This window comes from Protopterus annectens, chromosome 6.part1 (assembly GCF_019279795.1).
Source record: "Protopterus annectens isolate FY-2018-M chromosome 6.part1, PAN1.0, whole genome shotgun sequence".
NCBI classification, from domain to species: Eukaryota; Metazoa; Chordata; order Ceratodontiformes; family Protopteridae; genus Protopterus; species Protopterus annectens.
In genome coordinates this window covers 151959525-151985026 of record NC_056738.1, presented here as the reverse complement: position 1 = coordinate 151985026, position 25502 = coordinate 151959525, and the positions used below count along the sequence as shown (strand labels likewise).

At 35.2% G+C, this 25502-nt stretch overlaps 1 protein-coding gene across 2 annotated transcripts in view; it reads left to right on the top strand.

Annotated features, from left to right (window-relative positions):
* CERS6 (ceramide synthase 6) overlaps positions 1-25502 on the top strand; it is a 1480586-nt gene that overhangs the window by 1367431 nt on the left and 87653 nt on the right. For both annotated transcript variants that reach the window (XM_044075592.1, XM_044075593.1), the window contains exon 9: positions 4710-4866. In XM_044075592.1, coding sequence (XP_043931527.1) covers positions 4710-4866 — 157 coding nt within the window. The remainder of the gene's footprint in view (positions 1-4709; positions 4867-25502) is intronic.

Below are 25502 nucleotides of genomic sequence, written 5' to 3'. Positions count from 1 at the left end.
AGCCTTTGTCAATATCCGGAAGCCTAGGGGTGACAGGTGCAAGCCATCCCTCCTGAAGCATCGTGGCTTGTTGAACGTGTCATCCCAGGCTGACAGGCATTGGATCCCCTTTGAATGACACCAATACTTAAGCCAATTGTTGAAATTGATAATCTTGTCTTCATACTGTGGCATCATTCTTGGTGAGGGTAAGATGCTACTCAAGTTCAGGGTCATACCGGCCTGGGCTACATGCTCAGAGAGCTCCTCTGTCTCTTTTCATGTAGTCCAGGGAGGTACATCTCAGGTCATTCACACCAGCATGGACAATGACTGAGTCATATTTGTACTTGCCTTGGAGTGACCTGAGTGCGTGTGTTATGTGGCGGATCCTAGCGCCCGATAGGCAGCTCACCGTGACCTTCTCCTTGTTCAGCCTGGTGAGTGGGATGTCAGTGTGCCTGATGATAGTCACCTATTACAAGTATATCAGGTGTATTGTTTAGCCTTAAGGGCTGTGACTGTTCGGCACACTGGCTTTGTGAGCTATGTGTTGCACGTGTTTTGTTTTGGGGTAGCGGTTTCTTGGGTTTCTGCTTTGGAGGTCTCTGCTGCTTAGGCAGATTTTTATTTAGAGCCTCCAAGTATGTTTTTGTGTGTTTATGTGTTTGGTTTGCTGTCATGGTAGGTCTATGTGAGACTGGAATTGTAGTGAGTGTGGTTTCCTTCTCCTCCTGACTGGTTACGCCAGTACTGAGTTGAGAGAGCTTAGCCTCCAGTTTGGCTATATGGTTGCATCTCTCACATGTGTTGGAATTTGTTGGGAGTAGGAGAGGGTTGTCTTTGTACATTAGGCAGTTGTAACATTGCCTCAAGATTCCCTGGTTCACCAGCTGGACCGGAGAGGAGATTGACAACTGACCTTTGGACATGCTAGAATAGTATTGGGAATTCCTTTATAATTGAAAAAAAGGGCCAGTGGGGAACAAGTTACTCAAGGGGAGTTTGTGAGGGTGTAGTGCTTTTAATTTTTTAGTGCTGACTTATATAATTGCTTTAGTGAGCAAGTGCTAGGTTTTAGCGTAGGAATAGGGTATTTATTATGAGAACTAGATCATTTCCAAGGCTCAAACCCAAATAAGCGGCACTGCTTGATGCCGCGCTATGCAGAATATCACACAAAGCCACGCTACAGCGGGTTTTATACAGGTGGACTTGAAAGAGCTAGAAATTGGCCTGAAACAGCCAACAGACTACCAGATTCCTGTGCTGGGAACACTCCTCCAGGGACAGATAGGCTGCTCCAAGCTCCCCACTGCCACTGGTGAACAAAGAAGCCTCCCTCTATCCAAGAAAGGAAATGGCAACACAGGAACTTTCCAAAAGTCCAGAATACAGCAAAGCCTGTATTTGGACTACTCTAGGTCAGGAAAGATGGGAAACAAGGATAACTTTTTTTTTTTGTTTTTCTTTTTTTCAACAAATAGCAGGAAAATGCAGTAAATATGTAACACAGGCTAGCACACTTGAGTGTGTAGCCTCAACAGGTAAATGCAACAAACAGGACAAACTTTAAAAGTGCAGGTGCAAAAACAACTTTAAACAGTTTAAAACAGTTCAAGATGCAGAAATATTTGCAGTTTAGCTAGATCGGACAGTCGCCCAGGTAGTAGCAGAAAAAAACACTTTTATCAGGTTAGCAGTCGCTCTTTTAGCCTCTCTGCTGCTAGCACCACTCTGCAGGACCACGAGGAGCTTGGCTGAGTAGTAACAAGCGCAAAAACCTCGCCAAAGCGGGTTTTATACAGGGGGATTTGAAAGAGCTAGAAATTGGCCCAAAATGGCCAATAGACTACCAGATTCTTGTGCTGGGAACACTCCTCCAAGGATAGATAGGCTGCTCTAAGCTCCCCACTGCCACTGGTGAACAAAGAAGCCTCCCTTAATCCAAGAAAGGAAATGGCAACACAGGAACTTTCCAAAAGTCCAGAATACAGCAAAGCCTGTATTTGGACTACTCTAGGTTAGGAAAGACGGGAAACAAGGATATTTTTTTTTTGTTTTTCTTTTTTTCAACAAATAGCAGGAAAATGCAGTAAATATGTGACACAGGCTAGCGTACTTGAGTGTGTAGCCTCAACAGCTAAATGCAAAAAACAGGACAAACTTTAAATTACAAACGCAAAAGTGCGCTAAAGCTGGCTTTAAAGCAGGGGGTTAGAAAGAGATAGGAAATGGCCCAAAACGGCCCATAAGCTACAGGTCACTGGGCTGGAACCACTCCTCAAGGGACAGATAGGCTGCTCAGAGCTCCCCACTCTCACTGGTGAACAAAGAAGCTTCCTCCTATCCAAATAAGGATATGGGCAACACAGGAACTATGACACAAAACGGCCCATAAGCTACAGGTCACTGGGCTGGAACCACTCCTCAAGGGACAGATAGGCTGCTCAGAGCTCCCCACTCTCACTGGTGAACGAAGAAGTTTCCTCCTATCCAAATAAGGATATGGACAACACAGGAACTATGACACAGCCCAGAGATCAGCAACACCTGAAGACTGGGCTATTCTAGTTCAGTAAAGGCAGGAAACAAGGAATTTTTTTTTAACAAAGTAGCAGAAATTAGGTACAGAAACACAGTAAATGCTTTAATTCGGCTAGCGCACTTGAGTGTGTAGCCTACCAATTAAACTAAGCAAAAACAAACTTAAAAAGTGCAAAAAAACCCCTCAGAAATACAGGCAGGAATGCAATAAAACAACTTTACAGAGCTTATTTAGTAAAAGAAACAGAAAAGTCTATATATACAGAAAAGCAGCTAAAACACACAAACACTTCAGATGCAGTGCAACCTAGAGCACTTGAGTTGTAGCAATATTAAGGCTATTACAGTTATAATATATGCTCTGAAATATACTGTACATTTCCAAAATGTTTGAGAAGCACAGTGAGAACACAAGGAGGTTCAGGCGAAAGAAAAAAAAAAGTTTTGTTTTACTTTTTGAAAGGGAAAAAGGAGGAACAGAAGGCCTTATCAAATGTTCTGTCTGTATTAGGCAGAATGAGCTAATGACACTAGACTGGGAGGTGTGTCACAGTAGGGGCGGGCAACTGCAAAGCCACCAAGTATAAGAACAAGACACCAACAGGGAGGGAGGGTGGGACAAAATAGCCTACAGACAGCAAGCACTAGAGACACAAATGAAAGTTTTTAAACAGATAAGGATTTGTAAAGATACAGAATAGACAAAGTGCTATATATATGTATATATACATATTAAATTTTAAAAACAGTAATTTGTAAAAATAATCAAAAATAAAAAATCAAGATGCTTATATTTTCAGTCAAAATGTCTTAACTGGGCTAACGGTTGTTTTGATGTCACCCCTGTACATTTGCTGATGCTGATACCAAGTTTGGCTTGGAAAAAAGCTGCCAAACCATGCATGGAAAATTTAAAAATATTTCCTCCGTAAAATCCCGGTTTTAGCTATACTTATTTGCACACCTGCTTCGACCTATGCCATCATGCTTAGCATTGTGATGATGTGAGATGGGGGTGTTTTCAGCTGAAGTAATGCCATTTATGGTAACATCCTGGCAGGTGGTAAACATTAAAAACACAAATTCAAACACTGAACATCAATACAGTACTAATATTTAAGGATTATAACTGTATTCATTAAATATTAGCATTGCCCAGTGATTCACTTTGTGCTTGTAAAGTTTAGAGTCTGTTTTCTTCCAAACCCTCCTTAGTGACAACAAGAAGTCAAAAACAAAGAAAAAAAGGGAAGAACAACTCTGGAATCAGTGTTCTAATGACTTCCCCTACTTTTTAGAGGTTCTTGCTCTTTAACTGGGTATATCACCGACATTAATATTATGCTTATTGCTACTGCTTTGCAGCTGTACTAGGCAGAAGCCAAGACTTGAAATTTCTATCTCTGACAACGCACCTCTAAGTGATGCCCATCACAGCTGCACAGCAGGAAGGGAAGCAGCCTTGGGTGTGATACTACATTTCTTTTAAATCCTGTTTTTGACATGGTCATTATTTTATGCCAGTAACAGAAATGGGACAGCTACCAGTGAACTCCACTGCGAAGGCAGAATGAAATACAAGCATTGCATTTGATTTCATTACTTGGGATATGATTTTTAAATTATTATTTGTGTGACTTGACGGGGCCATTGTATCTGTACAAGAGCATTAAGGTAGAATGTACTGGGCCAGGTTCCAAAAGAGTTTGTTGTAGTGTAAGTCTACCCTGATTCCGAAAAACTTGCTTTGCATGTGTAAGTCGTATCTATAAACAGACTTACACTGGAGAAAAGTCTTTAGGAATCATGCCCATTATGTGGTCATTATTTCCTTAACTTTTTTCATAATGAAAAGTGTGAGTGTACTGTGCTTAACTTTTACAGACCATTTACCATTGATTTACTGGAGCAATCAACAGCAAATGGTCCTGGAGCAAACTTTGCTGATTATAGCTCATGTAAGTGTTTGTGAAGAGATGAATTGAGCTGCACAGTAACATATTAAAATGTTTATGTGAGGAAAGATTTTGTTTCAGGATATTCTGGCACCTTAATAAAATGCAAGCTACAGATTATAAGGAAAAATACCGTGTTTCATTGCCAAATAATCTGAAAAAAGAAACACATTTTATCTCTGAAAACAATTGAAATAGTAATGTTTGTGCTGCTCTTTTTTTATGCAGGATTTTAAATACAACATTATTTGAAAGTTGGGAGATCATTGGTCCATACCCATCCTGGTGGGTGTTCAACTCCCTGTTGCTTCTTCTGCAAGTACTACACTGCTTTTGGTCATATCTAATCTTAAAGATTGCATTTAAGTCAGTATTTAAAGGAAAGGTAAGACAATCGATGCATGCTGTACATTTTCTTTTGTTTTCCATTGTATGTCAGAAATAAGATTTTTTTAAGTCAAGTCTTTTTATGCTCTTAATGTTAAAATATGCCAGAGGTCTCCACAAAACCATTTCAGGCCATAATTACTTGCAGTATTGTATTTCATTTTGTGCTTAGACTGTATATTTTTTGTCATTGGCTAAAAACCTGTTTCAAATTATGAGGAAATACATGTCAGCTGTCATTTTATCACTCTTTTCAGTATATACTGCATCATCCTTGCTGCTATTCTAAAGCATAATGTATCTTTAACTGGTAAAAAGAAGACAACACCAATTTCACAAACAACTTGAAACACTAAAAAACCAAAACGTGAAACTAGAAACAAAAATGACGGTCCGCACTGGATTGTTAGTTGAGCGCTTTCTTTCATTTTAATGTAAACAAACTTCTTCAGAACTGACAAACAATCTCAAACAACCATTTAAATACAACAATGTTAATTAATCATCCAGTCAGCTTCCATAAACTTAATTAGTAAATAATTACACTGAATTAAAAATGCATAAACATATATGCATTTCATATAACTGTACATACTGTGGTATTACCATTAACAGTAAGGAAATTAGTTTTAACCATCATTTAAAAGGCACTTAACATTAAAAGTGCCGTTCAAACCAGGAATCTGGTCAGCTTTTAAAAATACTTGCCAGCTTAACTCTTTAATCTCAAGAGCATTGTTATACTTTGTTACATAAGATGACAGATCAATAAAATCCAATACAAAAAATACAAATTTCTTAAAGTTGGAACATTCTAAAGCATGTTTGGCTAAAGCATTATTCACATCTTTATTTTTGATAGCCAAACAATGCTCGTAAATTCTTTTATATAATGCTCTTACAGTTTTTCCTACATAAAAATTGTGGTAAGTGGAGCAATATGCTAAGTATACTGTTCCACAACTTTTGCAGTTGAATCTGCCTTTACTAGTCACCATTTTTTGGATGTGAGGAAAAAATATGTTCTTAGAAAAGTCAATAGACCTACATTGCTTACAGTCATAAAAGGGATACGTGCCCACAGGTCCTCTAAAGATTTTGTGTTCCCCTACTTCTAATATGGATTTTACACTGGTTAATTTCTTATAAATGAAGTTGGGGTGATCACCTAGAACTCTAATTAGGTCACTTTTACCCAAAATGACTTTCCAGTTATTAGAATTGACTTGTTTGATCCTGTTAGAATCTAAACAAATGGGGACAGGAAATGCGCAGTCCATCTTTTTGTCTGTGTTAACATTGTTTTTAGGAGTAAACCCACTTATTAAAATTGGTGGAAACTTTTCCATCCTGACTAATAAAATCTGTTCCAGAATGTTTTTCAACCTATTTTATGGGAAACCTCTCTAAACAAACATAAGTAAAAGTTTGTTTGCTTCAGAAATAAAATTATCCTGTTCTGAAATGAGTCTGCTGAGGCATATAATCTGCCCTCGAACTAGATTCAACTTTATGAACAATGGATGTCCATTCTCATTATGAAGAAAGTTGTTGGTGTAAGTATCTTTCCTATACACCATTCTTATAAATTTCTTCTCTTCAATCTTCATGGTAATATCCAAATCAAGGAAGTGCACATTCGAGCCAACTTAACTTAATACGAACTTCATTCCAAGCGTGTGTTTGTTAATGTCATCCAAAAATGAATACATTTCATCAGCAGATGCATTCCAGATGAAAACCAAATCATCTATAAATCTCCTGTATAAGGAGACATGTTTAAACCCTTCTAATTTAGTCAGAAGGGACAGTTCCCACCAACTCAATACTAATTTAGCAAAGGCAGGTGCTACCTTTGCACCCATGGTCACCCCACAGGTTTGACGGTATATCTTACCATCAAACAAAAATAAATTATTCTTTAAAACTAGTTATAATAATAAACAAATGGACTGGACCATCACATCACCATAAGTAGTGTGTTCCATTAAAAAGATCTTGACAATCTTCCACTCCAAGGATCTGATCTATTGAGGTGTATAAGGAAACAACATCAATGGTAACTAGTAATGTTTCTGTACCCTTAAACATATAATTCTTTAATAAATCCAGAAATTGCCACTTGTCTTAAATAGTAAGGAGTCCTAACAACTAATGGATTTAATAAATGGTCTAAATAGTGAGAGATGGTGACAGTTTTACTTTTCTTAGTGGAAACAATAGGTCTAAAGGCTGGGCTGGTTGAATTCTTATGAATTTTCGGAATTCTGAATACTACCCCAAATAATGGTTCCTCAACATAAAGAAACTCATAGGTAACCAAATTGATGTAATTTTTGTTCAGCAATTCCATTACCTGGTTATCTATGTTAGAAAATGTTTTTCTAACCGTGTCTTTACTGACCAGTTGATGATTCTTTTTGTCCCCTAACAGATCTTTCATATGAGTGTGATAGTCAGACACTTTCATAATAACCACCCCATTCCCTTTGTCTGCTTTCATAAATCGGTATTGTTGACTCTTTCTCTCCTGTCCCAATAGAATCTTTTATTTATATTTTTATTACTGTGGTTAGTCATGAGTATTTTATAATTATTACAAACACATCTAAGGTCATTTTCACATAATTCATTAAATGCATTTAATGTAGGTATAAATTTAGATTAATATTACTAGGTTTCTTACAATCAGTACTGCCCTTTTGTTCTACCCCATCAAACGTATAACTGAGATTTAATTTCCTGACATATAACTTCAAATCTAATATTGTGTCAGTTAATGGTGCCTTAACTGGGGGGACAAAAGAGAAACCTTTTTTCAGTACCTTTTGTTGAACCTTACTGAGAATTAAATCGCTCAAATTGTAAATTTTACATAAGGGGACTCTCTGCTGATATTTCCCCTTCCTTTTGTTCCCCACATCTCCCTTGCCTTTGGACTTCACTCCATTGTTGTTTACTTTTGGTGACTTGGAGGGAAAAGGGTTATTGGGGCCCTGAGACATATTAAAATTAGTACCTTCTCCTGCATCATTCACAAGACTAATATTAGTAACATCCTCAGTATTTTGAGCACTATTATCTTTGTCACTGTTATTAATCCCTTTAGATTTCACCCCGTGTTCATTATTATTACCATTGTTACAAGATAAACCTGTTTTGGTATTCAACACAAAAGCTGTATTACTGGCATAAGCCAATGAATCCAGTGCTAACTTGTTCCATTTTCTGCTAGTTAAACTAGCCATGTGTCTCTGAAGTTTAGGTTCAATACTGTCATACAAAGATGTGAATGCACCAAAATTAGCTTCACTCACAATAGAATCATTCAGTTCTTTGATTTCTTCCTTTAATAAATTAATCTGAACTAAATTATGTTTAATCAAAAGCTTCAATGCTTCACCTCTTGTGTTATTGTACAAATTAACCAATTCCGTAAAAATAAAATCAGTTTGTTTAATGCCGTTTGGAAACCGGTAACATCTGAGACCAAATGACACTTGTTTCCTTTCTACACAGGTCTGTAGATAGAAGTTATCATATTCTAGCGAGCGTAACTTAAAAAGCTTTTTTTCCAAATAAAAAATGCTCGACTTACAGTTAGATACCCTTCCATCTGCCATATTACTGTCCAAAGAAGTCACAATGCTGTTATTAGTATTTCCAAACATAGAAAAATGATTAACCAAGTTCCTGTTTATAAACAAGTTTGCACGAATGTGCACTTCCTGGATTTGGATATTACCATGAAGGTTGAAGAGAAGAAATTTATAAGTATGGTGTATAGGAAAGATACTTGCACCAACAACTTTCTTCATTATGAGAGTGGACATCCATTGCTCATGAAGTTGAATCTAGTCCGAGGGCAGATTATATGCCTCAGTAGACTCATTTCAGAACATGGTAATTTTATTTCTGAAGCAAACAAACTTTTACTTATGTTTGTTCAGAGAGGTTACCCATATGATAGGTTGAAAAACATTCTGGAACAGATTTTATTAGTCAGGATGGAAAAGTTTCCACCAATTTTAATAAGTGGGTTTACTCCTCAAAACAATGGCAAAAAGATGGACTGTGCCTTTTCTGTCCCCATTTGGTTAGATTCCAACAGGATCAGACAAGTCATTTCTAATAATTGGAAAGTCATTTTAGCTAATAGTGACCTATTTAGAGTTCTAGGTGATCACCCCAACTTCATTTATAAGAAAGTAGCCAGTGTGAAATCTATATTAGAAGTAGGGCATCACAAAATCTTTAGAGGACCTGTGGGCACGTATCCCTGTTATGACTGTAAGCAATGTAGGTTTATTGACTCTTCTAAGAACATATTTTTTTTGTCACGTCCAAAAAATGGTGACTAGTAAAGGTAGATTCAACTGCAAAAGTTGTAGAATAGTATATTTAGCATCTTGCTCTACTTGCTACAATTTTTTATATAGGAAAAACTGTAAGAGCATTATATAAAAGAATTTACGAGCATTGTTTGGCTATCAAAAATAAAGACGTGAGTAATGCTTTAGGCAAACGTGCTTTTAGAATGTTCCAACTTTAAGAAATTTGTATTTTTTGTATTGGATTTTATTGATCTGTCATCTTATGTAACAAAGTATAACAATGCTCTTGATATTAAAGAGTTAAGCTGGCAAGTATTTTTGAAAGCTGACCAGATTCCTGGTTTGAACAGCACTTTTAATGTTAAGTGCATTTTAAATGATGGTTAAAACCAAGTTCCTTTCTTTCTTTTGTTACTGTTAATGGTAATACCACAGTATGTACAGTTTTATGAAATGTATATATGTTTATGCATTTTTATTTCAGTGTAATTATTTACTAATTAAGTTTATGGAAGCTGATTGGATGATTAATTAACATTTTTGTATTTAAATGGCTGTTTGAGATTGTCAGTTCTGAAGACAAATGGTGTCATTTACATTAAAACGAAAGAAAGTGCTCACCTAACAATCCAGTGTGGACAGTCATTTTTGGTTCTAGTTTCATGTTTTGTTTTTTTTATAATGTACCTTTAACCACCTCATCATATTTCCTTTAGCCGTTTCTGTGCATTATCTTCAAAGTTTTGCAGAGATTGTTCACATTCCATTCACTTTTACTCCTCAACAATAATTCTGTCATCATGAGGATAACATTCTTGTATTTTCAATCTTTCCATTTAACTGGAAAGGTATTGGTTTTGATTCTGTTTTTTATTTTGTTTTATTGTATTTATTTATTTTGTGCCAATGACCTCCAGGAATTTCTCCTTTTCTTACCCATTCGTTTATCCAGTAACTTCTTAATTAAATAAAATATACTGATCACAGTAGAGGTGGGTGGCTGAAAGCAACTTGCTTTCTTATTGCTTCCTCAGTTTAATGCCTGGCTAGGTGCATTTGTTTAAAATAAGACAGAATATTTATTTTGTAGCTGCTGTTTTGTTGAAACTGTCCCTAATTTCACAGAATGCTCTTGAGTGTCTGGGAATTCAGTCATGATTGTTGGTGTCACTAAATGTGGAAGGGCTGACTGAGGACAAAAGTAACATACCCTTTTGTCATTTGCTCATTTCAAAATCTGGTTGTATAGGACTGTTGTGCATTTGTATAAAATACTTTGGAATATTTATTCTCTGGGTACTGTTTTGTGCATCACAATTGAAACTGTCCATGATTCCTCAGAATGTGTCTAACTTTGTCTCATATTTTTGTCATCTCTAGAAAATGTGTGGTTTTCGGAGAAATCATTCAGGATGATAATCACTAACTGACAGAAATTTGAGTTTTCAAATGTCATCCTTTAGACAGTGCATGTCAGAAGAAAAAAATGTTTTTCTTGCAATTAAGTATTTAAGAATAAATCTGTCTCTGATTTTGTCCTTCACGTTTTTTTCTTGGCTTTTTTAGTGATTCTTGCACTAAAAAGTTAAGCGGCATCTTTTTCTTATCACACTTACGTAAGGTGTTCATAAAAGTCACTAGGACTTGTAGCTGTGGTAGGGGATAAAAGTAACTTACCTTCTGGTCATTTGCTCTGTTCTTTACTGTAACGATCTTCTCCATCAGTTATTAGAGATTTTGGAAATTTGGTTAACAAGAATGTGGTTGTGTGCTTGTGGTGCCTGACATGCAATCATAAGCAAACACTGATGTATGTTTTTTTAATTTAACAACGGTAAATGGAGTATGTAGCTTTTTGGTATCAAAGGATTTTCCAGTGCCAATTTTAAAGAACTTGCTGTAAATGCGTCATTGTACAATTCATTCTATTAAAGATAAAGAAAACAGCATCAGGAGTGAAAGACAATCTGTGACTTTAATACAGCATAAAACATCTGAGCTCTTTCATCCACCACCACAAGGACTTTTCCAAAACTCTAAACCACACGCCATACACTGTCATTAATTGAATACTCGATAAATTACTTCACATCTATTCATTTTACGCATGCCATGTGACAATTTGTAACCGATAACATTTTTTAAAATTCCTTCACTCCAGAATTATTTAATACATACACCTCTCTATATATATATAGTCCATATAAAATGTATGTTGTAATGATTCTAAAAAAAAAATGAGTCACCTAAAAGTAGATCTTAAGGCTGGGGTGATTGAATTTCACTGGCTTTAAGTCTTAGTTACCATAAAGTTTCTTTGTTCTCTAGTTTCAGCCGGTTCTGTTATCCACATTAATAGTATATTTACACAAAGCATTATTAATGTTTTTGTCTTGTTTTTCATATCTTTCATATATTTATAAATCCTGCCACTTAACTTCCTCTCCTTATATAAAACTCATTGCATACTGAGCTGGTAATGATGTACACCACTGATGTTGTGTTGCAATCACAGCTCCCTGGACAAGTTAAACTCCTGATATAATTCCCAATAGTGATGCTACTAGCATCATAAATATGTCTACATTGACTACATATGCCACATTTTTTTCATTCTCCCTGGTCGGTGTTCATGTGCCAGATTCCCATTCTCTAAAATATTCTTAATATTCATCCTTTGACTAAAGTTGACTCAGGGAATTGTGCCTTTTCAGATATCTTAATAATGTTATGGGAATCACAAGAAAATAAAGTGATAAATATACACCTAAACTGATTTGACATTCTGTTATTGTTAAACACTGCATCCTTATTATATAAACTGGGTGGATTTTTGGATGCTCTGTGCATTGACACTTTCCATGCAATATTGTTAACCAAATATTCAGGATATTTTCTGTTAATGAACAAAGTTTTAAGCATAGTTAACTCAGTCAGAAAAAACATTATCTTCAGAATTCTGGATAATTAATCATTTGATCTTTCACTATACTCATCTTAACATTAAGCACAGGAAAATAATTTTCTTGGGTGACAAAAGCCAGGGTACTGTTTGGCTAGGCTTATATAGGTCCTAGGGCCACTAGCCTAGTACCTATCTATGAACCTATTGGGATGACAACTATTCTAGTGTAAATATGTGTTGGAGAATGTAGATTTTCAAAACAATTTTGAATGAAACCAGTGGTTTCTCCCATTCTTATAAACTATTACATCCAAAAATGTACATTATCCATAGAAAGTTCATATAAAAAAATTGAAAAACTTACTGTGGTTTGCAAATAATCAAACATTCCTTAAGCTATTGTGTAGTATTGGACCATAAAATTATAATATTGTCTTGATATACTAGACACAAATGAACAAGTCATAATGTATTTTTCTTCCCAATAAAGTTGAACTAAAATAGCATGCATTTGTGCTGATGTGGCACCCATGGCCACAGCTTTCACCTGTCTGAAATATTAACCTTCAAAGAACAAAAAGTTGTTGGTTAAAACTGTTTCCATAATAGTCTCTATAAGCCTGACCTCCCAAATGGAAAGCTTATCATAAGTGTAACTTTTTCCATAAATCACTGTAAACCACATTCATGTGGAATAACTGTATACAGGTCTTTAATGTTTGCTGTAACTATAATTAATTAAGTCTTCATCGAACTGTATTCTGGACAGGAATTGTTAGAAATGCCATGAGTCCTTTAAAATATGATTGTATGCCAAAAAATATTTTTTTACATTTGACCTATTCAGAAAAAGTCTGTTCGGACAAAATATTGGAATGGATGGAACTCTTATTCAAGAGCTTACAGTCCACTTATGTCATTGTGTCAGAGGATTGAGTTACTTCTGCTGTTGGACAGGGCCATCACTCATGCTGCTGCAGGATAGAAGCAGAATTATTGTTGCTGTTGCACTGCCGAATGGCGGAGATGTAAGAGCTACTGTTGTCATATTAGACAACGGAAGTTGTACTGGGCTACTGCTGCTAATGCCATGATAGAGAATGGGACTCGCATCACTTCAGTTACCAGTGCAGTTGCTTGGCTGAACACTGGGGACCATGCTGAGCTACCATGGCTGGTGTGGAATTGTTTACATGATACTGTGCCATAATGATTTCTGTTTCTGTTCAAAGTCTATGCATTATCATCGTCATCATCAACCCCCCCTTCCCCATTTTCTACTTAGCGTTGGGGTGTCACTTTAACTGATGCCTCCTTTCTCAATTCACTGCCACTTTCCTACTGTCTTCTGTAGTCACACCTGACTGATGAAGGTCTTTCCTCACACAATCCATCCTTCTCTTTGCAGGATTTCCTCATATCCTCTTGAGTTCTGTCTTTCCCAAATCTTCGTCACCAAATTAACTTTTGCTTCCCTGCACATGTATCAGTACTGCTTTAATCTGCTCTCTTTGACCTTGTTTGCAATCGGAGCTAGTTTGGTGTCTGATCTAATGTCATCATTCCTTCATTGTCCCACAGTGCACATCCTATCGTCCATCTCAGGCATTTCGTATGACTAACCCCTGTCTTCCTGTACTGCTCTGCCTTTATTGCCCAGATTTATACAGAAGTACAAGTTGCATCACTGCTTTGTACCCCTACGTTTCTGCTTCTTTGGCGTACTTCTGTCACACACTGCTCCAGACACTTTTCCAGTTGGCTGCAGTCCCTCTAATTCTAGCTTTGACCTCCTCATTCAGATTTCATTTGTCATCACCCAGCCCTTCCAGATATTTCAAGCTATTAACCTCTTTCAATATTTTCCTTACTGCCACAGTTTTCAGTTTCCTATGATTTATCCCCTTTGCTGCTGTGGCAGATGTCTTGCTTGTACTCAGTTTATCCCATGTGTCTTCAGTTTTGTATCCCATTCCCCTATCATTTGTTCATATTCCTTTTCAGAGACTGCTCATAATGCCACATCATTTGTGCACAGTAGTTTGATGATTTGCCCCCTGCAATCTGTTTGCAAATCTAGTCTGTCACTAGTATGAACAAACATGGGCTCAGAACTAAACCCTGCTGAACCCCCACTCCCACTGGGAACCTCTCTGTAAGTCCAAAGACCATTCACACTTATGTCGTTGGATCCCTGAACATAGCCTACACTGACTCTATCAATGTTTCTGGGACTTAGAACCATCACAGGAGTACAGTTTCTTGAGTCCTTGTCATATTCTTTCTCAAAGTCTAGGAATGCAAAGTTAGACTCTTTCCTCATCTGTAGTCTCTTCTCAATTGTCTGTCTCACAGCAAATATCGGGTCATTTGAGCTGTACTCTGATCTGAATACAAACTTCTTATCTCCCATCTTACTTTCTACTGCTCTACGTATTTATCAGTCACCCTCTGACACACTTTCATACTGTGACGGGAGTCTGATATACACTGTCCACAGCTGTGAATACTCCCTTTGCCCTTGCACACTTGCAGTATAATGCTTATTCTTCAATCACCTGAGGTATGCCTTTCTCTTCATACTGTTATGGGTGCCCTCAGGAGACACTGGTGATGTGTTGTTCATGAGGAAAGGTAAGTCTTGGAGTGCCAGTTAAACAAAAACAAAAAAACACTGAAAGAAATCATTGTCAGAGGGACCATGAACAGAATTTGACTATATCTGTCATTGAAAATCAGTGTCCGTCATAAAGGCATGTCTCCATTCTGCCATTATGGTTAATACAGAAAATTATTTCATGGCTTTTTTTTTTCATTGTTTGCTCCTGATGTCTGGTGATTTTCGGCCCCCTCTAAGCCACTTGAGGCAAGGTTTGACCAAGAGGAGCCAAAAGAGGTGATTAAGATTTTTTCATGCTGCCCTGACATCTGCATACTGCCAATGAAGCACCAGTGAGAAGACATGTAATGGGAAGCAGTAAAGGTCATCCCATCACTTTTCAAGGGATGAGAGGATGAGTCCTCACTTCTGCAAGTGGTGCCTCTCTCAGGCATCCCTGCTTCTTCTGAAGCATTGAAGTGTGAGCAGTAGCTTCTCCAATCTCCACCAGGAAAAAACCCACTACTCAGTGCACCATGAATATGTGCATCTCTCCCCACCCCACCAGGGGAGGTTAGTAGACCTAACTCCTTCACTTCTTCCACTCCCTGTCTGTCTCCTCCAGTGTCAGGGCCACTAACTGAACCCGGGTCACCTAGGTCACCATCAGGGCTCCATCTCTCTGTGCTGTGGAGCCATGCTATGGTTTTGTTAGTTGGAAGAAAGGTATCAAATCACCTTTGCGTCTCAGGGTTTTCTGTTTGAGAACTAACACAGACTGTTTTCTTGTTTTTCCTCCTGCTTCTCAGTTAAGTGTTTAGAATATTAAATAAAATAACCACTATCCAAAAGCAAATTATTCTGAAACCACACAAAAGACCAGTGAAAACAGCTCTACTTTCCAAAATAAGAATTTAATAAAAACCTTTTAGTTGTCTCTCCTCTCCTAGCGCCTCGGCTGCAAGCCTTTACAGAGTAAAAAGTGGTCATTTGTGTGGTCACAAATGACTGTTTTCACTGGTCTTTTGTGTGGTTTCAGAAGAATATTAAATAACTTGTGAAATGGACATTAAAGTTTTAATTTCTTGTAACAGATAATTAGTTCTTAAAACAACACAGTTCTTTGCTGAGTTATTCTTAAATATTAGGTAGTCGTATGTGCTTATAACACAAATTAATTTTTCTTTTGAAGTAAAAGCACCAGTAAGTTGGCAGAGGTTTGGATTTCCTTGTAATTAGTGCCTTTTCTGGTGCTACTGAAAGGCACTCAGCCCTTAAACCAGACCTTATTGATCATGTAGTCATGTGGTCTGTCATGGGTTACTGTTTACCTGGCTGGCAGGTTGGTTAATCATCAGTGAGATTGAGAGATACCTTTTTATAACTGCATGTGCTACCAGTAAAACACTGTAACTGTACACGTTAATGCTGTTTAGCTTTATGCTTTCATGATGGTAATAGTGCCAGTGAGTGCTGGGAACTTATTAACCATAAAAACTGTTGTGACATTCCTAATGTTTAGAAATACTGTGGGGAAGACACTTCTGTGGTTAAATTGATGTAAGGATAAAGATAATTACTTCATCCTAAGTTGTTAGACCTGATTCCTGTACCTATTATTAGAAATCCATTCCTGCCCAACAAGCAGTCCTAGTCCAGTGACTCACATGTACATTTATGCTGGGGAGGTTAAAACATATTTTCCATTGAATAACCATCACAGCTATTGTCCAGTAATGGTCAGTCCTTTTGATGAATTTACAGGTTATTTTGTATTATTTGGATGATAAATAATAGTAACTGTCCAGTGTGGAGAAGAAAAAAGTTTTGCATTTTGCGTTCCACTAGCAGATTGTCCCCTGTGCTGCTCATCTTTGAGTTAATCCTGTGGTTAAATGCAGCTGATTGTTGGGTCTGTATTACCAAATTGAATACGATAACATCAACACGTAATGATCAAAGTAGCAAAAGTATGAATGGGCCACTTCACCGAATTTTTTCCTAGGGGAAAAAAATCGCTTGGCCATCATCAAAAATATGCCCTTTTCTCCACTGTAGGGAAATCTTGGAGTTGGTGTACTTAGTTGGAGGGGCGCAGTCCCCCACAAGGGGGGTGGGTGTGGGGGTGAAGCCACCCCCCCCCCATTTGTAGGGTTTGATTAGATGTTTTGGTTTTGGTCGGCCGAGCAATTTTTTCTTTGGGAAAAAATCGCTGAAGTGGCCGTTCGTACTTTTGCTACTTTGATCATTATGTGTTGACATTGTGGTATTCACCTATTTAAAGCTTTGCTTTGGTAATATAGACCTAACTGTTGACTGTCATGGTAATTTTTTTCAGAGCATGCCTTGGAGGATGTTTCATGAAATGGGAGAAATTTTGTCAGGATATTTTATAAATTTCTGTCTTCTTAAACATCCACCAAAACAATCTGCCAAACATTTATTCAAATGAAAGAAAAGTGCAGAACCTCAGCAGACTTCACTGCATACAGTGTTGAAATGCAGTCCAAAAGTCAGGAGCATAGTAGTGTCCACATCCCTCAGGTCTGTTTTCAGAATCCAGTGCTCATCCTTCTGAACAATCAATGGCACATTCTTATGTCACTTGCAATGTCACAGAGCAGCAGAAATCATAAAATCAAAGTAATATGTGTACTGAACATGAGACATGTATCACACTTCACAAAATGTGCAGAAGGCTGAGAACATCTGTAAGAAAGGAGTGGCTTTAACAATGCTCTCATTGATTAATAACTTAGTGCACACACAAAAAGAATGAAAACTCACTGGCATTATGATTAGCAATAACCTGAAGAAGGCTGACAAAAAAATAACAAGATTGGATAACACTGCCTGACCCCATGACATGGAAGGATAAGCCCTGACTCTGAGCCAGGTCACCAGTGTTCTGCTAATAGCATGTGTGCTAATGGGGATGAACAAGAAGAATGGGAGTGAGTAGCTTAACGATGGCTCACCCTTCCTGGATTGGAATACAGTGGATTGGTTCAGTACAGTGGCAGCACCTACAGGAGTGTGGATGTTTCACCCAATGGCTCACCCTTCCTTGATTGGAATACAGTGGATTGGTTCACTGCAGTGACCTCACTTACAAGAATGTGGATGTCTCAGCCAAAGCAATGGGCCAGTTGAGTCCATGCTGAACAGCAATGCAGAGGTGGAGCTAGCCCTTCTTATGCCCAGAACTATTCCCCAGCCTATTTTCCCCTCAACTTTAAGACCAAAAACAATCCTCATATACTTGAAGACCAATAAAAAAGGTATTTTCTCTACTTTAAACTGTAGCAACTTGTTTCAGCCTTGACCAAACACCTTATCAACATTCATTTCTGAATGCCAGTCTTGAACCTAAACCTTACAAGAAGTGCTAAAAACACTTAAGCAAATGCATTGTTAGCATTCAGAAACTGAATGCCGGTAATGAAGATCACATCACCCTGCCCACTTTAGTAATGTATGCAAACCCTTACCCTGCCATGAATGCCCATCCCATAACTCTGCCACTGTTCAGGCAAATTTGAGGTGAAAGTGGTCTGTTTATGGATAATGCAACACAAAAGGAAAATTGTTTATTTTTTCAATCTACTGAATGTTGATGTGAATTGTTTGATATAATGAATGTCCAACATGCTGTGGATGACGTTCTGTGTATCAGCCAAGTAACATGTTGACCATTCATTATATGTGTGTGAGTCTATGTCAGATGATCGAGTTTTCAGAAACTCGAAATTCATATGCATGTGTGTGTGTGTATCTGTATATATACAATATATATATATATATATATATATATATATATATATATGTATATATAGATTAGATATAGATATATATACTATATATATATATATATATATATATATATATATATATGTATATATATATTTATATATAGATTAGATATAGATATATCTACGATATATATATATATATATATATATATATATATATATATATATATATATAATATAGATTAGATATAGATATATAGATTAGATATAGATATATCTAATATATATATATATATATATATATATATATATAAATACACACACACAGACATATAGATCTATAGATAAGTATGGGTCTAATGATTTTCATCTAATGACCCAAACGTCGACATTGCAAATGTCAGCATGCTACCATGCATGCACCGAGCAGCAGCCTGTTTGTTTATTTATTTTATTTTATTTATTTTACATTTGTTGACCGGGATAGTCCGACTAGATACGTGTCCATTTTCAGAGGCAGCCCAGGGAGAAAAGCTCCAAAGGTAGTTACAAAAGCAAATATAACATAATACAAATTAAGCACAGTTTACAGACTCTGTTGAGACATGTAAGTTATACAAACATATGATATAGCTTAACAAATTAAAACACAAATAAGCTGCAGGTGAAATAGTATTTGTCCACAAATAAAACTAAAGATTTACTCAGGCTTGGAGCAAGGACATAACCAATGAGAACTGAAATACTGCTTGAGACTTTTCTTGAATTGAGTTAAGGTTGTCTCCAGAGTTTGCTCCAGTATATGCAAATTTATTTATGGGTTATTTTGAAATTTAATTTTTGTATAGGATGTGTTTTTTATAGTAGGGAATTGATCCAACAGGTCAAACAATTATCTGGACCAACTTCCACCTCCTTTATACAGAGAACAAACCATTATCAGACACAAGATGAATACAAGTCATACAAAAAAGCCATATCATTCCAAACTAGATATACTAGTGACAATAGGAGTATTACTGGGGTTATATGAAAGAATTGGCATATATTACTTACAAATGATGATATCAAGGACCTAGTAGGAATTACACCAAGATTCATCTATACAAACAGCAAGAATCTTAAAAGATTATTATGTATTGAAAAACAAAATGACGAGTCTAGTAGGACAAATGATATGAAACAAATTGACATAAGAGGAAGTTTGACCAGACCTAATGAAATAGGAACCTACCCATGCAAAAAATGTAATATGTGTGGCTATATTTCGAAAGAGATAGAATTCATGCACCCTAAGCTAGATATTAACTTTAAACCTAACTTCAAATCGACCTGTACTAGTTCAAATTTGATATATTTAGCTAACTGCCAGGATTGTGATGCGTTCTACATTGGAATGACAACAAGATCTTTGAAAGAACGCATATACAATCATATATATGACATCAGGAAGAAAGATCAGAAGAATGCTTTAGCTAAACATATATCAAACTATCCAGAACATAGTTTTAGATTTAGAACATTACAACTAGTCCACATGAGTAATAGGAAAGGAGACACCTTCAATGAACTAGAAAGCATAGAATTGCAATGGATTCTCAAGTTCAAAGCACATTACACCCCAGGTCTGAATCAATACATTAGTGTTAGATCGGTACTTAAAAAAAGAAGCTTAAAGTAGTATAAAACTAAAATAAAATAAAATAAAATATACTAAATGAAATAAAACTTCTATATATGTGCACCGACTTCAATTGATATATTCATACCTCAGTTTAAAGTCATGTATTTGTCACAAAAGATTTGACAATAACTAGAATGGTTCATATATTTAACATATATAAAAATATATTAAAGACTCCCATTATTTAGTTTTAGCATACGTTTCTTTTACTAAATAAATAGTTTTAGTTTAACATTTATGTTTGGCTTTTAATAAATATAATCTATAAAATCTTAAACATACTAAGACATATCTATTTTAATTTATTTTTATATACATTTTTTCTATAGATACTTTTTATACTGTTATTTATTCATATTTATATCTATATTTACAACTATATGTATATTTATATTTATACTTACACATACCTCCTTCTATATGTTTTAAAATTTATCTAAGATACTCAATAATGAAATTTACTTTCTACATATACTTTTGAATTATAGTTATATATATATATATAAAAGAAAACATATTGCTTTGTAATAAGATAGATAAACAATTATATATTATTTATTATAATGTATAACTATCTTTTTCATCACACACATATATCGGTTCCATATAGATATACATATATATATATATATATATATATTTTGAGTTAACAATTCAAAAATAAAAATATAAGTATGAACATTTTAACATATTATATAAAATATATATAAAAATTAAATATGAAATGATTATTCTATTTTATTTATTTGCTAAACATAAACTCCAATTTTTAACTTTTTATCTTTATATATATTCTACATCGTTACACTCTATACTGTTTCACATTTTAGGCAAGCCTTGCACAAAACTATATAATTTTATTAGTTCATCGATTAAAAGAAATAAATATACATATAGTTTTCATTTAGATATATGTTTGTCCATACATATACATATATCTATAGCAATTACCGCACTTAAAAACGCAGAAGATTTTAGCCTTTGATTCGCCCCCAAAAATGAAAGGAGGTGCAGACCTGACTGCGTAGTCTTATACTTACAGTCTCTCTGATTTTTCTATTAGATATACGTATTTTTCTACAGTTTTATTTTATTGTAATTCTTAAACATAGGACACATTCTTGGATCACAGTTTAACTTTACGAAAGAGGTATTTAGAATATTTGCACAAGCTGACAGTTTTAAATATAAATATTTATGTATGAAGTGAAATTTTAATTAAATATGCTGTATACACTATGGCTACATACCCTTTAGCCATAAAGTGCCATCTCTTCATAATTTATTTATTTAAGGATTGAGGTCCTTACTAATGACATCATTAAGAGGACATATACTATCTATAAGTTTTATATGCTTCTATATATTCTTTATATATATATACTCTTTACATATGTTCCTATGTCTTAATTTTATTTTAATATATAGAGTGAGCTTTCATGTTTTCTCTTTTTTTCTTTTTTCTCTCTTCAGAAACTGCATGGAAACTTTATTTGAAGTAACAGCTCTTTGAGTTTTGTTATGTAATTATCACAGTAATTGATTAATTAATGTAATTTATCAATTAAATGTACTATATAAAGAACTGGTTTAGTTACAATTAAATAGATCTGAAGAAGCGTACAGTTTGTACGTGAAAGCGCTCATCTCTCTTGTTTTTGTACTCAATAAAGAAGAACTTTTTGCTGCATAATCGTGGTGGTCCTCATACTTGTGTTTTCTACGATATATATATATATATATATATATATATATATATATATATATATAATATAGATTAGATATAGATATATAGATTAGATATAGATATATCTAATATATATGTATATATATATATATATATATATATATATAAATACACACACACAGACATATAGATCTATAGATAAGTATGGGTCTAATGATTTTCATCTAATGACCCAAACGTCGACATTGCAAATGTCAGCATGCTACCATGCATGCATCGAGCAGCAGTCTGTTTGTTTATTTATTTTATTTTATTTATTTTACATTTGTTGACCGGGATAGTCCGACTAGATACGTGTCCATTTTCAGAGGCAGCCCAGGGAGAAAAGCTCCAAAGGTAGTTACAAAAGCAAATATAACATAATACAAATTAAGCACAGTTTACAGACTCTGTTGAGACATGTAAGTTATACAAACATATGATATAGCTTAACAAATTAAAACACAAATAAGCTGCAGGTGAAATAGTATTTGTCCACAAATAAAACTAAAGATTTACTCAGGCTTGGAGCAAGGACATAACCAATGAGAACTGAAATACTGCTTGAGACTTTTCTTGAATTGAGTTAAGGTTGTCTCTAGAGTTTGCTCCAGTATATGCAAATTTATTTATGGGTTATTTTGAAATTTAATTTTTGTATAGGATGTGTTTTTTCAGAAATTATGTGGTAGAATACTACCGCTGCATAGATGATCTTATTTTTTTGTGTGAAGGTGGTAGTTTGAATGCACATAATTTCATTCAGGAATTAGATTATAATAATTTTGGTATAGGATTTGATGGAGTCCAGTGTGGAGAAAAAGTGACATTCCTGGACCTGAATTTAGAAGTAAAAAATAATAAAGTGGTGACTTCAGTCCATTATAAATTTGATGGAGTAAACAATTTTATATATGGGACTAGTTGCCATCCACCACATTTAATATCAGCACTTCCTTATAATGAATTATTGCGAATTTCAAGGTTGACTAGTGATATAAAACAAAAAGAAAGGGAAATTGAGCAAATTTGTAATAAATTTATAAAAAGAGGTTATAGTACAGAAAGTGTAGAACAAGTCAAAAAGAATCTTAGTTTGAAAATTTCAACTAATAGGTTAGTTGAGTATAGAGGTAGACCAGATAAAAATATAAATGATGAGCAAGTAGAAAAAATATTTTTTGTGACAACGTATGGAATACATACAGAAGAATTGGTTAAAATAGTTATGTTTTATTGGAAATATTTGACCCAAGATCCCCTTTTGGGAGAATTATTACCTCAAAGATCTATAGTGTCATATAAGCGTGGAAAAAGTATTAAGGATATGTTAGTTCATGCTAACTTTATTTTTCCAGTCGCAAGATTGACTAAATGTATATTAAATTCTGGTTTTAAAGCATGTGGACATTGTAGTATATGTAGCCACACAGTTAGCACTTTCGATAGAATAAATGGAAAGAAATTTGATGTGAATGGTAGTTTTAGTTGTATAACAGAAGGAATTGTTTATGTGCTTAAATGTGAGTGCAATTTATTTTATGTAGGAGAATCCAAACGAAATCTTCGTGTTAGATTTTTAGAACACTTGAGAAATATTAGGAATGAAAAAGTGGAAAGCCCATTGGGCTTACATTTTAAAAAGTATCATAATAGTGATGGAAGTAAATTAATAGGCACAGTTTTGGAAAAAGTGAATTGTGAAAAAGGTGCATGCTTAAAAAACAAATTGCAATGGAAAGAAGCACTTTTTATTCTAAAATGTGATACTCTATACCCTAAGGGGTTAAATAGAGAGCTTAATTGGAAATGGTTGTTATAATTAATTGTTTTTTAATTGTTTAATTGCTTTATTAGTATTGTTTTTAATATATCAAAAGAAATGAGAATTGATATTGTTATACTCTGTTAAAGGCTTATGCCGAGGCGCTGGAGAAGTCTATTTTCAGTATTTCGCAAATAAATTATTTGGATTTACTGGTTGAGTCATTCTTTGCACATCAGCTTCTTGTGTGGTGAATTATATTGTCTCTAGAGTAATGTCAGCAGGCAGTGACTTCCATGTTTTGCTAACAGAGTTGGCGAACAAAGAGTCACTGGCTGAGTTGTTGGATTTGACAGTTTGAACTACCAGTCTATTAGATGAGCAAAGTGGTCTGAGGTTGCTATAGGGGTAGATAATGTTTTTAAGTGCAGGTGTATTTTCAGGTGGGTTAAGTACTTTATGAGCCACTGTAAGTTGGTTGTACTGAATTAGGCTGAGCAGTTCTAGCCAACCCAGATAATTTAGGTTTTTACACTGATGTGTTCTATAGGGCATGCCAGTGGCAAATCTGGTTATGTGGTTATAGCAGCTAGCAAGTTTAATATATACTAAGTTATATATACTAACTCCAAAATTACACAATCCCCAGGGAAAGGGCATATCTCCCTACCCTGGGAACTGTCCATCACACACACCTGTTGACCAAATTTTGTTTTTAAGTAGATGTGACCAGCTATAGAGTCAACAATATTTAGTTGACTCGTATATAGATATACATGCATATATATATATATATATATATATATATATATATATATATATATATATATCATATATCATCCTGCATCTTAAGGTAATTCTATACATAATGTTACATCATAAAAAATAAATAACAAAAGTTCAAGAAAATATTTTGAGTATTTTGCCCAGTGCCCGATAAGATCCATATGATTCTCACTGGAATCAACATTTATTTTAAAAAGTCTTAAATGTCTCTTCTTTAAAGTTTGCCCAGTTTAAACATTTCATATCTTATCAGTGTTTTGTGTTATATAATTTAAAAAAACATAAAAATGATTATTAATATTGCTAGATCAGCTGTTTTGACATTTGGAGGTGGTTGTGTCTTTCGGCTTATCTCGGTTAGGGGTCGCCACAGCAGAACTCCGGTCCGCTAATGTTTGGTAGTGGATTTTTACATGCCGAGTTACCAGCCCAGACGCACAACCTTCAACGAAGGCATGCCCATTCCTGCATGCCTCCACACAGAAGACGCTCTAGCTGAGAATCGAACGTGACAACGTCTTGCTGTGAAGCGACAACGCTTCCGCAGCTTGGTGGTGAAATGTGTAAAATAGCAACAAGTGATAGAATTAACTTGAGCATCTAGAGTTATAGCTTTATGTTACAGGCTGTTCCACAGTTACTCTGTATAGCCACAGTTTTTAAAGATATGCAATATATCAGTATTGCCTATTTGATAGGTCCTAAAGCTAGCAGGGCAAGTTGGAAAATAGGAAACATTTATAGCAGGAGTGAGATATGTGTGATGTACAATAATGAATTGCTTATAGTATACATTTAAAGGAGTGCATCAAAGGTTTAGTAGCAGAGATTATTCATAGGTTCATAGGTAGGTACTAGGCTATCAGCCCAAGGGCCTAAGTAAGCCTAGCCAACAAGGTTCCCTTGTCTTTATGTTTCATAGATTGATCAGATGATGAAAACAAGTAGGCGATGGATAAGTATCCTTTTAGTGACCCTATATCCAATATTAATTATTCAACTTTTCATTTCTTGAGTTGAATTCCCCTACTAATTTATTTTTGAGATTAGGAAAAGTGGTTAAGTCAATTATTTTGTAATGTA